Here is a 14,929-nt window from a genome sequence, read left to right as displayed (position 1 = left end):
ATCCACCTGGGCATTAAGATTTGTCTCTGGTTCCGGCATTAGTCACACGCCTTGCAATCTTGTGGTGTCCTCTCCTTCTTTGTTCAGCTAAGCAGTGCACACCATTCTCAATGGGACTACCAGCAGCCCTTCTCTTCAACTCCTCTGATTGGCCATCCCATGTATGGCTTGCTAATTGGCTACCTCCAGAAAGATCGACCCACCGCCACTCGTTCTTTCAGAATCTATCCCAATTGCTAGCAGCAAAATTCGACGCTGTTTATCTCCGAGTCCATTTATATCCCTGACATTTTGTATAAGTCATTTCCTTTAGCTCTATACTGTGTCTTACCTCATACGTTGGCCATGGTTGTTTGACCATACAAATGAGGCTATTGTTCTTGCTACAGTATATAGAATTATCTCTTTAGTGTTGAACTAGTTTCTTGAATGTTGACACTTGAAATACTGTTCTTGAGACTTGAATTTGATGCATTCATGAGGCCCTGAATGAAGAGGTTTAAATCCCCAAAATCTTAGTTTCTCAGAGCATCTGCCATTGTTGAATGTCATATTCTCTGTGGTCTTACGGTCCCAGTCAATTTAATTTTAAGATTCTCCCAACCTTACCCACTTCTATTCTGCTCCTCAATGCCTCACTTTCTGCTGCCCCCTCATACTGACACCGCCCCCCCCCCCTCCCACCCCCAAATTCCATTCTGTAATTGGTTCCTCGATTTTCTTCACCACATCACTGCATTTGGTTTTGTGGCTCCATGATTGGAATGTAGCCACAGTAAGCAACCTAAAAAGTCCGCTCTGTTTCTCTCTCTAGAGGTGCTGCCAGACCTATTGAGTATTATGTTTTCAGCAAATTGCTTGAAAAGGAGCCACAAATTAATCCAGATAATGCAACAAAACACCACAATCATTAGCTCTACCTATTACACCACTGTAAGAAGTCTCACAACACCAGGTTAAAGTCCAACAGGTTTATTTGGAATCATGAGCTTTCGGAGCGCTGCTCCTTCATCAGGTGAGTGGAGATATGGACAAAGGCACAATTGCAAGGTAATGGTTGGAATGCGAGTCTTTACAGGTAATCGAGTCTTTATAGGTGCAGACAATGCGAGTGGAGAGAGGGATAATCACAGATTAAAGAGGTGTGAATTGTCTCAAGCCAGGACAGTTGGTAATATTTTGCAAGCCCAGGCCAAATGGTGGGGGTTACACGCAGTGTGACATGAACCCAAGATCCCGTTGAGGCAGTCCTCATGTGCGCAGAACTTGGCCATCAGTGTCTACAGTATTACACCACTGGTTACCACTGGAAAAGGCATGTTTAACAATGGGAAATACTATAGTTTAGAGGGAGTCAGAATGTTACTACCGAATACAATGGCACGAAACCACTTCCCCATTTTCCCCTGGGTTGCCCACGACAGTAGCTGCGAGACTTCTGCCATTGCCAGAGACTCAACCAAGGCCTAAAGATGGAACAAGCCTCTTGGAAGCTCAAACAACGTGCCAAAGCATTGGTGAGAGAAAATAGCTACACTGAGTCTATTGATACCTCGCTAAGGATCATTTTTCCAGTGCAGTGCCTGTTACACCCAGAGGAAAATTGGAAATAAGCAATAAATAACTCAAAAAATAAATTGGAAATAAACACTTTAACAGTTGCAGTGAGACAGTTAATTTCCAGAAGTTATCTTTCTTACTTTTTGATTGCTTTACCATTTGCCTGCATAGGCCAATACAAAAGGGATTATATAGTGTGACTTTACAATCCGATTGTGCCTTTCTAGAAACCCGAATTCTGTTTGCACTCATTGTGTTTTTGGAAAATTAGAATTGACCTTGTCAGAGTAGTGCCATGCTCAGTCATTGCTGGCTATATCAGCCGCCTAATCGACACAGGTGCAGAAGCATATTCAGATCCTGATCTCTGTCCAGATGTCGATCTGAGTTGTGGCTCAAATTTGAAGTTGTATACTGTGGGCGAGATATTATCTCTGCACTTATGGTTCTCCAGTCTCTAGGCCCAATATACGTGGAGACTGCTATGTTTCACAATGCACCTAACATTTTGGTGCTTTGAGATTTAAGCTCCATGAAACATTGTCACTGTTAACCCTTTGAGCACTGAATGATTCCTCCAGTTTTCAACCAATGCTTTCTTTACATGCATATTTCTACAAAATACCAATACCATTACAAACTGGAATGAGTGAAATACGTAATACCACTGAAATTTGTTGAAGAAATGCATAAATTTGCTAGTTTGTAGATTTAAAAAATAAGCTTGGAACAAAAGTCCCATAGAAATATAAACATTCAAGAATAACTGGCCCTGGGCGACCCTACTATTTACATCCTTAAGCTCGAAAGTCATCTGTTAAACATTACTCTGTGTTTGACTGCATAACAAAATTGACTATACTTTGAAAGTGGTTAATTGGCTGTGAGACACTTCAGAAACCCCTGGACTGTAAAAGACACTTTCTAAATGCAAGGCCTTCCTTTCGCTCTCTTTTTTTTAACCAGCACCTTATTCATGCCAACAAATTGACTTCAATACTATATACCTTAATTTTATCAATAAACCTCCTGTGTGATGACTTTAAAATCCCTATTTGCAGCATCTAGTGCATTTCTTTTATCATTACATTAGTATTTCCACAAAGAAAGGAATTAAATTTCTCAGGCATGACTTACTATTATAAACCTGTGCTGACTACACTAAATAAACCACTAAGTGACAATTAACTTTATCCAATAGTATGGCCTCGAGAAGTTTATCCATAATGTGTTATCAACAGGAGTTGATTTTTTATTTGATTTATTATTGTCACATATATTGAGATACAGTGAAAAGTATTGTTTCTTGCGAGCTATACAGACACAACATAACATTCATAGAGTATATAGGGGAGAAGGAAAGGAGAGGGTGCAGAATATAGTGTTACAGTCACAGTTAGGATGTAGAGAAAGATCAACTTAATTTATGGTAAGTACATTCAAAAGTCTGATGGCAGCAGGGAATAAGCTGTTCTTGGGTTGGAAGATGGAAGAAAGTGGAAGAGAGTATGTCCGGGGTGCGTGAGGTCCTTGATTATGCTGGCTGCTTTTCCAAGGCAGCGAGAAGTGTAGACCATATCAATGGATGGGAGGCTGGTTTGAGTGATGGACTGGGCTATGCTCACAACCCTTTGTATTTTCTTGCAGTCTTGATCAGAACAGGAGCCATACCAAGCTGTGATACATCCGGAAAGGATGCTTTCTGTGGTGCATCTGTAAAAATTGGTGAAAATCATAACAAACATGCCAAATTTCCTTAGCCTCCTGAGAAAGTTGAGGCGTTGGTAGGCTTTCTTAACTATAGCATCAGCATGGAGGGACCAGGACACGTTGTTGGTGATCTGAACTCTTGACCATTTCCACTTCACCACCATTGATGTAGACAGGGACATGTTCTCCACTACGCTTCCTAAGTCGATGACTATCTCCTTCATTTAACTGACATTGAGGGAGAGATTATTGCCGTTGCACCATTTCACCAGATTCTCTATTTGTTTCCTATACTCCGTGTCGTCATTGTTTAAGATCCGACTCACTACGGTGATGTCATCAGCAAACTTGAAAATCAAGTTGGAGCAGAATTTGGCCACACAGTCATGAGAGAATTGCTGTGTTGAAGGAATCTTAAACCTCTTTCTAATATATATTTAGCATTTAACTGTGTGTGCTGTTTAAATTCTAAGTCTCATCCGGGGACCGAAACCTGAGAGATAGAAGTAATCCATCGGCCGCAGTTGAAATAGTTAAATAAGGGCACCAGTTAGAACTGGTCTCTGGACTCTGTCACTTTGTTTCAGAACATATAAATTCAGACATTCGCAGGGTGACCAGCACTGAGTGCAACCTTAATGGAGTGTGAGAATTTGGTAGGTTGAGAGAATTTGAGTAGGTGAGAGGGAGGTACCTCCTTTGCTTTTTCTAATTTATTTCACCCTGCAGGAATTGGTTCTTGTTTGGTTAGTATCTGTTAAGTTATTCTGTCAATTCTATTCCTAATGTTCCAACTAGTACAGGAATTTGTGGTAAGATTTATCAAATACATTAAGGAAAATAAATAATTGAATAAAATAATTAAGTAATTAATTAAAGCACATGAGGATGGCAGGGCAAGTGATGTGTCTTGGCTGCAGCATCTGAGAACTCCTGGATGCTAGTGTGATCCAGAGCAAACATATCTGCAGTAAATGTCTGTGCCTTGAGGAGTTATGACTTGGAGACATTGAGCTGAAGGCTGAGCTGTGTACACTGCATCAAATCAGGGAAGGGTAACATAGAAACATGAAAATAGAAGCAGAAGTAGGCCATTTGGCCCTTCAAGCCTGCTCTGCCATTCATTTTGATCATGGCTGATAATCAAATTCAATATCCTGATCCCACCTCCCCCTATATCGATTGATCCCTTTAGCCCCTTGAGCTACATCTAATTTGTTTTTGAAATCACGCAATGTTTTGGCCTCTACTGCTTTCTGTGATATTTTTGAGCACCACCTAGCGATGTCCCTGACCACCTGGGGGCTTCAATGGCCTCTCAGCCCCCCATACCTTCCCCCCCCCCCCCCCCCCCCCCCCCCCCCCCCCGCCTCACCCCCCCACCCCACCCCCAACCCGACATGACCATTGTGCCAGGTCTCCACTAGTGGAAACCAGTAGTGATTCTCGCCGTTATCATGCCATACCTGAAAAATGCTACTTTAAATATGCTAATTGGCCTTGCAGGCACAATCCAGTTTGGGCCATTAGGAAGGGGCTGGGAGACTCGCCAATTTAGACAGTGAATTCAAGATGCCCATCACCATCTGGCTGAAGAGATTTTTCCTCATGTACCCTCTAATTCTTCTACCAATCACCTTAAATCTATGCCTCCTGGTAATAGGCCCCTCAGCTAGGGGAAATAAATCTTTCCTGTCTACCTGATTATCTCTCATAATTTTGTACACATCAATTAGATCACCCCTTAGCCTCCTTTGTTCTAAGGAAAACAACCCTAGCCTATCCAATCTCTCCTCATAGCACCAACTTTGAAGCCCTGGCAATATTCTTGTAAATCTCCTCTGCACTCTCTCCGGAGCAGTTATGTCCTTCCTGTAATGTGGTGACCAGAACTGTCAACAAAATTCCAGCTGTGGCCTAACCAGCATTTTATACAGTTCCATCATTACATCTCTGCTTTTGTATTTAATATCTCGCCCAATAAGGGAAAACATTCCTGATGCTTGTTTGACCACCTTGTCCACCTATCTTGCCACTTTTAAGGACCTGTTGATATGCACTCCAAGGTCTTCCACTTCCTCCGCTCCTCTCAATATCTCTCCATTTATTGAGTATTCCCTTGCTTTGTTTGCCCTCCCCAAATGCATTACCTCACACTTTTCCAGATTGAATTCCATTTTCCACTTCTCTACCCACTCAATCAAACCATTGATAACATTCTGGAGTTGACAGCTAATCTCTTTGCTATCAACTACATAGCCAATTTTTGTGTCATCTACAATTTTTTAAACCCTGTTTCCCACATTTAAATCTAAATCATTAATATATACAACAAACAGCAAGGTCCTCAAGACTGAGCCCTGTGGAACACCTCTGGAAACTGTTTTTCATTCTCAGAAACATTCACCGACTGCCACTCAGCCAATTTTGGATCCAACCTGCCACCTTCCCCTTGTCTAAATGTGCAAAGCAAAGATTTTTTTTTCAAATAACCTGGATGAAAGTGGTTCTTAAGCTGGCTGATTCATTACTGACATATGAATGATTTTATAGACAAGTAGATGTGTGAGCAAACTTGTGTTCTTGTCCTTTCTGAGATCTCTTCAGTTCTTTCTTATCACTTTATCATGTGAGGAACGCCATGTGAGAAACCATAGACCCTTGTGCATTTGCTGATGTGTCAGAAGTTTCAATTATACATTAAATATGTTTGCATCCTCATGAATGTGTGAACCATCCTGACTTCTGTTTCATTTTTTTATTTCTTTCTGTGTTTTTGAAACCTTTCTAGCACTCTTTCTAGGGTGGTAGAGTGGCACAGTGGTTAGAACTGCTGCCTCACAGCACCAGGACCTGAGTTTGATTCCCTGCTTGGGTCACTGTCTATGCGGAGACTGCACATTCTCCCCGTTTCTGCATAGGTTTCCTCCCACAATCTGAAAGACGTGCTGTTTATGTGCATTGGCCACGCTAAATTCTCCCTCAGTGTACCCGAACAGGCACCAGAGTGTGGTGACTAGGGGATTTTCACAATAACGCCATTGCAGTGTTGATGTAAGCCTACTTGTGACACTAATATATAATTTAAAAACTCTTTCACTGCGCTTTTCACTCTTTTTCTAATAATTTTTTGACATCTGCTTACATTTAAATTGTTTTCTTTGTAAAAATCTCTCCTCTGTTCCATATAAAGGCTGGCTATTATCATGAACTTGGTTATCAAAGATGGTACAATTAATTGCAGGGTCTTATTGTAAAGCTGAAACTTTGTGTTCATATACTGTGTAGTAGGTTTTTGTGAGTGTTAGGGGCTTGGATTTTTAGGATGGCGGGGACTCATGGGCCGCTATCTAAAGAGTCAGAAGGGAACACTTTCTTGCCGATTCCTACCGTCCCGCTGCTGTTTAACATTCTAACGAGCGTGGATTGGCATATGGTGGGACTTCTGTCCCTCACTTGGGAGAAAGTCCCTCCAGGAACAATAGTGGCCAGAAGAGGTCCTGTACAAATCTTCCTGAGCCTAGTTTCCAGGAACCAGAGAAAAAGATTTGTTCGTGGTCAGGCGGGGAGGGGAGGAAAGCCCAGGGGTGTCACAAGAAGGGCAATCAAGGTCTCAGGGTTTAGGTCATAGGGCAAGGGAGGTCCAGAGGTCACCAGACCTTAAGAAGGGGGCCCCTTCCCGCCTGAGATTGAACTCTATTAATTTCCAGGTTTGCCACCCTAAGCTGTCATCCGCCAGCTGGCCAAAAAATTGAGGCTGGGTGGGAAACAGCTATTAAGTGGCTTCGCGTTCGAAGCCTTGCCTGTCCCAGTGTAAAATGGCTGTGAGGTCTCACCGGCGATGGGGGAGTGCAAAATTCTGGCCAAGGACAATTTTCAAAAACCATTTTCAAATCTGATTTTTTAAATAATGAATATACTGATGTTGACTTCACAAACTAGTATTAGTCACAGCTGGCAGAACCAGAAAATCTTTTCCTACAGCTGTTTTAGTTGTGCACTGTTTCTCCCCTCCCCCACCCTGCACTACACCAAGATTCAGGTGGAATGAAGTGGTTATAAAAGCGTCCATCAACACTAGTGTAGCTTGCCAAGCCAAGTATTTGGGTTGGAAGTTATACCTCCCCAACTGCTTCAAAACAGGAAGTAAGTCTGTTAAGTGATGGATAGCTCTACTTTGCCTGAGGACAAAAAAAGGCCTTTACTTCTGGGCGCTGAATGAGTTCTGCAGTTGTTCACATTGTGAAAAAAACAGACTTGCACAGAAGGACGGTAACTCCCCTTCAGGAGCTGGTCCGGGCACATCTCATCCTTGCTGAAAATATTCCAAACCCGTCGTCCTGACAGAAACAGCCTGCAGCTTTCCAGAGGCTCCATGTTGATTAAATACCAGATGTGTCTGATTTGAGGCTTTTATTCCATAATATGCTCACTGCTGTTTATCTCCATTCTGGCAGGATAAACTCTCATTGTTGTGGCATATTCCTAATGAGTGCTTGATATGTTCATGGCACTGCAAATTTGTACATGGCCATGCAGATGTGTGCGCGGCCATGCAGATGTGTGCGCGGCCCCACTGATTTATATAAATATGGTTTTGAACTGTGCGTTTAATTCCCTTCATGGCCAGATTCAGGTAGCCAACTGTGACTCATTGAAGCTTGTCCAAATTTCAGATTCTTCAGGCAGAACTAATGTAAAAAATGTGTTGAAAAAAGTTTTATGCAATTTATTTTTAAAAAATCCTCGACAACCACACCCCCACCACCCACCTCTCTCTCCACCCACATACCCACCCACATTATATAGCTTGTTGCTCCCATTGGCAGCATTTGCAGAATATTCTCTCTCCTCAGTTTTGTTGCGACATTTTGAATACAGCCGCGATATTAGATAGAATTTTTGGCATGTCAGACTAACCAACACTACATTAAAAATCACATTATTGTCTAATCTTAACTATGTCAGTTCATGTTTGTCAAAGGCGGCAGCCTGAAAAAAAATTTCAAGAAATTTGGAACAGACGCTCCTGAGGAACAGAGGATCCTTTTACTCCTATTACAGCAACATGCACTTTTCGAGATCAGATTGAATGCCTGTCTCATTTAATGAATTGGAGTATTTCATGTGATTTATTAAAATTTGCAAACAACCAAGATTTGTATTTAACCCTTCAGTTACTTGGAAGTAGGGAAAATGATTTTCCTGTACGTGCTCTCTGCAGGTTTTTATGGTCTACACCACTGGAGGTCCAACATTGCCCAGAGTGTAGGATTAGAATTTTACCATTCGTTGGTGCAGAATGGAGGGAACGTTAGACTGGAATTGTCACAGTATAAGATTTCCTTTTCTCCCCTGTGAAGCAGAGGAGAGCAGGGAGTAGAGAATCTAACTGGAACCGAAAAGTCAGAAACCCGTCGGCGTAAAAACACATTAGGTGGAATTTTTCCATTTCTGAAACAGATGCTAACTGAGGCAAGAAAGCTGCATGACAGACAAGGGAATCAAAAGGATACCACATTTTTTACCGGAAGGGGATGCACGCAGACTTCAGAATAGTAGGTAGGGGTTCCTTACTGTAGCACACTAGAGATAATTCACAGCAGCGCTCAGAATTTGGGCATGGTGTGGTTTTGGAGGATCACCGTTGTCCTTTGTCTTCTTTGCAAAGCCAAAGTTTTCATTTTAGTTGAGGGCCTTGCAGAAAGTATTCACAGAGTGCCGAGATTCCTCCTGTGAAATGGAGAGGAGCCACATGATGGGTAGTCCAGGGGCTATGTGGACCTCACAGTCAGAAATCAGAAATAGGAAACAGTGCAGGGGTGCAGCAGGAGCAATCATCGGAAGCATGGTGTATTCCAGCTGCAGGGAGGGGCAAGGGTTGTGTGCTCCACAGGAACAAAGCACAGCTTGGTGTGCAGGGCTGTATTACAGTCGACGTCTCTGGGCTTCACGCACTCTGTGCTGGACTGCAGAGGGAATGTTGATGGTGACTGGGGGCATCTGCAACCTGTAGATAGGGAAGATATAATACAGGATGAGAGGATATGTGAAGCTCTCATGGGGAGATTCATCCTCTGTAGGTAACAGTGCATACATACTTCAGGTGGTTTAGGTAGAGGTCCACATAGGTCAAGGGCACTTTATAGTTGATGGGCTCAGGAGAAGGGTCAGAATATCCACCACAACAATGATGGGATCTGGTATTAGTGGTGGACGCTGGGGAATAACAGGTGGTAATTCTATCTCAACATAAGGCACTATTGTGAGGCTCCACGTGGACAATGAGGGAGAGAGGGTCAAACTCGGTTCTGAAGTATAAGTGTAGCAGCACCATTATCTTGAGGTCCAGAACAATGATATTGTGCAAAAACAAGAGTAAGATTGGTTCTGTGTGGGAGGGATATGAGGCTGTGTGGGAAGACTGCTACACTGAGCTATGGAGGTACTTCTTGAGACACACGCTCACCATTACAGTGGATAGGATCCAGGTCAGTTCATTGCCAAGGAAGCAACAGGAAGCCAATAATTTCATTCAGCACTGTTAAAGGGTTAGGAAGAACTCAATAGCCTCACATCTAAACACAACATTCTTCACACACAGTATCAGATGTTTGAATTCTTTCAAGAAAATACACATAATTTCAGTGACTGTAAGTGCAGAAAGCAACATGGAAAGAGCAAAATGGAGCAGAGAAAAAATTGTAGAGGAAATAAATGTAAAGAAATCAAATGAAAGATCCCAGAAAGGAAATTGTAATGAGACAGGAAGCCCCCAACTGGAAAGAAACATAGTTTATTACAGACTGTGAAGTGAAACCACTTCCTTGGTGTACAAAGGGGACTACAGTTCAGCAGGCCCAGAGTGCTGTTATGGAGTTCCTTGATTTAGACCCAGCAACAGTGAAGGAACGGCAATGTATTTCCAAGTCAGGATGGTGAGTGACTTGGAGGGAAACCTCCAAGTGGTGGTGTTCCCAGGTATCTGCTGCCCTTGTCCTTCTAGATGGTAGCGGCCATGGGTTTGGAATGTGTAACCTAATGAATCTTGGTGAGTTTCTGTAGCTCATCTTGTAGATGGTACACATGGCTGTCACTGTTTGTTGGTGGTGGAGGGAGTGAATGTTCATGGAAGAGATAGCAATCAAGTGAGCTGCTTTGTCCTGGATGGTGTTGAGCTACACTCATCCAGGCAAGTGGAGAGCAAAACGTTTCTCAACATTGAATCAGCATTCTGCATATGTCATAGGTCCCTGATTTGCTGATTCCAAGTAGGTTTTCATCTGAACCAATGCCATCCATAATCAAGGCCCCCCAAGATAAATGCTTGTTGGTGAATTGGGAGCAAGAATGGTGTGATTAGTTAATCACTATGGCTGAAGGCTTTCAAAATCAAGGCTAGGTCGTCTTAATAGATTTAGAAGGCAGATATTGGGTGAATTTCAATACAGAGAAATGTGAAGACACATTTTGAAAGGAGACAAAATGAGCATTGGAAGATAAAACATTGAATGGAGTGGAAAGACAGAGCGATTTGGTTGCACATGTATGTAAAGACAGATTGATGCATTTGTAAAATAACTGATTGGAGCACAGATTTTCTATATAAGGATTTAAAAGAAAAGCAAGAGGTAATAGTAAAATTACATAAATTGTTGATTGGGGCAGAGTTTTGAGTGCTCTCTGTTGAGATGTCAAGACCATGGGGAAGATACTGAAGAAAAGAAGAGAGACTAGAGTAACTGATTCTTTTCTTTTCTACCAGGAGATGGTAATGTTCAAAGTTATGAGACCTCCCTGAGTTAAATTGGGAAAAGCTCTTTCCATTGGTTGATGCTTATATATTGCATCGATATGAGATTATTATCAAAATAACAACATATGTCTGACAAGACTTTGATGAATATGGTTATTAGAGCATGGACAGTGGTGAAAGCAGAATCTGTAATAATTTTAGTAAGGGAAGTTGAAATATTCAAAATGGATATTAATAGATTTGGGGAAAAGGCAAGCGAATGGGATTAAGTGAATAGAGTTAGTGATGGGCCAAATGATCTTCCATCCTGTAAAATTCTGGACCTTGCCAATGAACGACAACAATTATCCAAAATACTTAATTTATGCTTGTCAGATCTTGCACACTGTTTTTAGAGTCACAGTTCTTGCTGTGGGCGCTTTCTTGGAGCGGATGAAAGAGATTCCTGGATATTTGTCTCAGATAATTGTGAAGCTGTATGAATAGGTTAGAAAATGCACGGAGAATTCACAACAAGCAACGATGGAATACCCACTTTTTAAAATTTTCCAGTGGAAAACGTTCCCGATAGTGGAAACAACTTGGCTTTTCCTGCTGATCATTTTTTTTGTATATCAGCTGGGTGGATTCATTGTACTAAAATAAGGCTTTCTGCTTTTTGGAAAAAAAGTTTTAATGGCTCACCACTTGCCTCTGTCAGGGTGTTTTGCCATCAGTTTACATGTTACCGTAACAGAGCTAGAGTGTTATCATCCTATTTCCTTGGCTCCAGATGCCACAACTTCTAATTCTGTGACATTGTCCGTGATTCTAAGTAAGTACAAAAGGATGGAAAGTATAACCAGTTGGCAGAAAGAAATATTAGTTTGCCTGCTTCAATTCCATCCACTGTTTTTCAGCAACTGAATAAGACAAACTCACACCAATACGCAAGAGTAGAAAAGGCCAACATTGCAATGTGATGAAACGATGTTCTAAGTAACAGATCATGCTGAACTGTGAGAACAATCTTTCACTTATTTCTTTGTTGACATTTTTTGCATAAGTATGAAGATGCCCTTGGACAATTGTATTTACAGCTAAAATTATTAGAGGCAAAGTGTTAGGCACCTCAAGGAGAAGGGGAAACCCACTGGGTGATTTGGTTGGGTCATGGGTATGGCTTTCCTGCTGGTGACCCCTCTGGAGGACATGCAGCCTCTGTCTCCATTAGCCCTCAGGCATACTGAAGAGAGACCACCTTCAACTGAGCTGGCAGCCATCATATGCAGCAGGGGACCATTCTACTGCCGCTAAAACACTGGTGCACCTGTAAAATCGGAACCAATTGGGTTCATAATCTGCTAAATTGGCTGCCCACCTTCGTGGTGCGGGCATAGTGCGGGTTCCCACCCATTTATAAAAATCTCTTCAGCAGTGGGAGTATTCAGAAGGATTTGTCTGTCCTAATGCACAAAACACAGAAAGTAGCATGCAGCTATAGCAAGCAATTGGAAAGCAAATGGTATGTTCCGAACCCACTTCCTAACCCACAGACGGCTATTAGTAAGGATAGGCAACAACACCTCCTTCACGATCATCCTCAACACTGGTGCCCCACAATGCTGTGTCCTCAGCCCCCTACTATACTCCTTATACACCTATAACTGTGTGGCCAAATTCCCCTCCAACTCAATTTTCACATTTGCTGATGACACCACCATGGTGGGTTGGATCTTAAACAATGACGAGACGGAGTACAGGAAGGAGATAGAGAATCTGGTGAACTGGTGCGACGACAATAATCTCTCCCTCAATGTCAGCAAAATGAAAGAGATAGTCATCGAATTCAGGAAGCATAGTGGAGGACATGCCCCTGTCTACAACAATGGGGACGAAGACAGCTTCAGGTTTTTAGGTGTCCAGATCACCAACAACCTGTCCTGGTCCTTCTATGCCGACACTACAGTTAAGGAAGCCCACCAACACCTCTACTTTCTCAGAACACTAAGAAAATTTGGCATGTCTGCTATGACTCTCACCAACTTCTCCAGATGCACCATAGAAAGCATTCTTTCTGGTTGTATCACAGCTTGGTATGGCTCCTGCTCTGTCCAAGACTCCAAGAAACTACAAAGGGTCATGAATGAAGCCCAGTCCAACACTCAAACCAGCCTCCCATCCATTGACTCTGTCTACACTTCCCATTGCCTCAGAAAAGCAACCAGCATAATTAAGGACCTCACGCACCCTGGACATACTCTCTTCCACCTTCTTCAATCGGGAAGGAGATACAAAAGTCTGAGGACATGTACCAACCGACTCAAGTACAGCTTCTCCCCTGCTGCCATCAGACTTTTGAATGGAGCTATCTTGCATTAAGTTGATCTTTCTCTACACTCTAGCTATGACTGTAATGCTGCATTCTGCACAGTCTCCTTTCCTTTTCTATGTACGGTATGCTTTGTCTGTATAGCGCGCAACAAAAAATATTTTTCACTGTATACTAATACATGTGACAATAATCAAATCAAATCAGTTGGCCTTTTTTGCAATGTGGATGGAGTATACAAATAAGGATGTTTTGCTGCAGTTGTGCAGTGTTCCTCGGTGAGGCCTACTGTGGAATACTGTGTACAGTTTTGTTCAAGGCAAAATATACTTGCCTTATAGGGAGTGCAACAAAAGTTCACTAGATTCATTGCAGGGATGGGAGGGTTGTCCGGGGCGGGGGAAAGGAAAATAGGCCTAAACAGTCTTGATTTTAGAAGTTAAGAAGTGATTTTATTGAAACTTATACAATTCTGTAAAGTAGAAGCAAGAGGCTGTTTCCCCTCACTGGAGATTCTGGGACTAGGGGCCAGTCTCAGGACTGAGATGAAGCCGTTTAGGGCTGAGGTGAAGAAAATGTATTGATTGTAAAGATTGTACATCTTTGGAATTCTCTACCCCAGAAATATCTGGTGCTCAGTCATTTGGAGCATATTCAAGCCTGAGACAGATATCTTGGACTCTGAGGCTATCGCGATATGAGTATCAGGAGGAGAAGTGGAATTGTAATCAAAGAACAGCCATGATCATATTGAATGGTGGAACAGGCTTGAGGGACCATATGGCCTACTCCTGTTCCTATGTCCTTAATACAAATTTGATGTTTGTTTGAGGCTTCAGAGATAAAGAACTGCTCTGTGATTGGCTCAGTAATGTGTATGATAGCCAGTTACTTTGTAATGCTGTGCCACAACATAAAGACTATTTAACTGCCTGTAACTGTTTATTAGACTATGTTAGCAGAGGAGAGTTGTGTGGAGTGCTGTGCATGAATGAGAGTATGATAGACTTTCTCATTTGTTGCAGGCTTTGATGCGTCCAGGACGAATTGATCGCATAATATACGTACCACTGCCCGATGCAGCCACTCGGGCAGAGATCTTCAAACTACAGTTTCGTTCCATGCCCATCAGTGATGATGTGAATTTGGATTACCTGGTTGCCAGGACAGAGAAGTATTCTGGAGCTGAGGTAAGCACCAAAGTCTTACCTAGAGTGCAACTTCAGTTAGATTGGAGAATCTGAGGTTGTTCTCCTCAGGGAAGAGAGATTTCATAGAAATGTTCAAAATTATGAGGGATCTAGACAGGGTAGATAGGGAGAAATTGTTCCCATTGGCAGAGGAGTCGAAAATCAGCAGAAGTTGATTTAAGCTGATTGGCAAAACAACCGATGGTGACATGAGGAAAAGATTTTAACAAAGCGAGTGGTTAGGATCTAAAATGCATTTCCTAGAAGTGTGGTGGAGGCAGATTCTATAATGCCTTTTAAAGAGAATTGGATTGACACTTGAAGAGAAAACATTTGTAGGACTACATGGGAGTGGGGGGAGGGGGGTATGGGGGGGAGGAGGAGGAAGAGGAGAGCTCTGGT

At 42.4% G+C, this 14,929-nt stretch overlaps 1 protein-coding gene across 4 annotated transcripts in view; it reads left to right on the top strand.

Annotated features, from left to right (window-relative positions):
- Nucleotides 1-14,929, top strand: part of afg2a (AAA ATPase AFG2A) — a 476,777-nt gene that overhangs the window by 386,068 nt on the left and 75,780 nt on the right. For all 4 annotated transcript variants that reach the window (XM_078211250.1, XM_078211230.1, XM_078211259.1 and 1 more), the window contains one exon: nt 14,363-14,527. In XM_078211250.1, the coding sequence (XP_078067376.1) occupies nt 14,363-14,527 (165 nt within the window). The remainder of the gene's footprint in view (nt 1-14,362; nt 14,528-14,929) is intronic.

This window comes from Mustelus asterias, chromosome 1 (assembly GCF_964213995.1).
Source record: "Mustelus asterias chromosome 1, sMusAst1.hap1.1, whole genome shotgun sequence".
NCBI classification, from domain to species: domain Eukaryota; kingdom Metazoa; phylum Chordata; class Chondrichthyes; order Carcharhiniformes; family Triakidae; genus Mustelus; species Mustelus asterias.
This window is presented reverse-complemented; position numbering and strand designations above follow the sequence as displayed.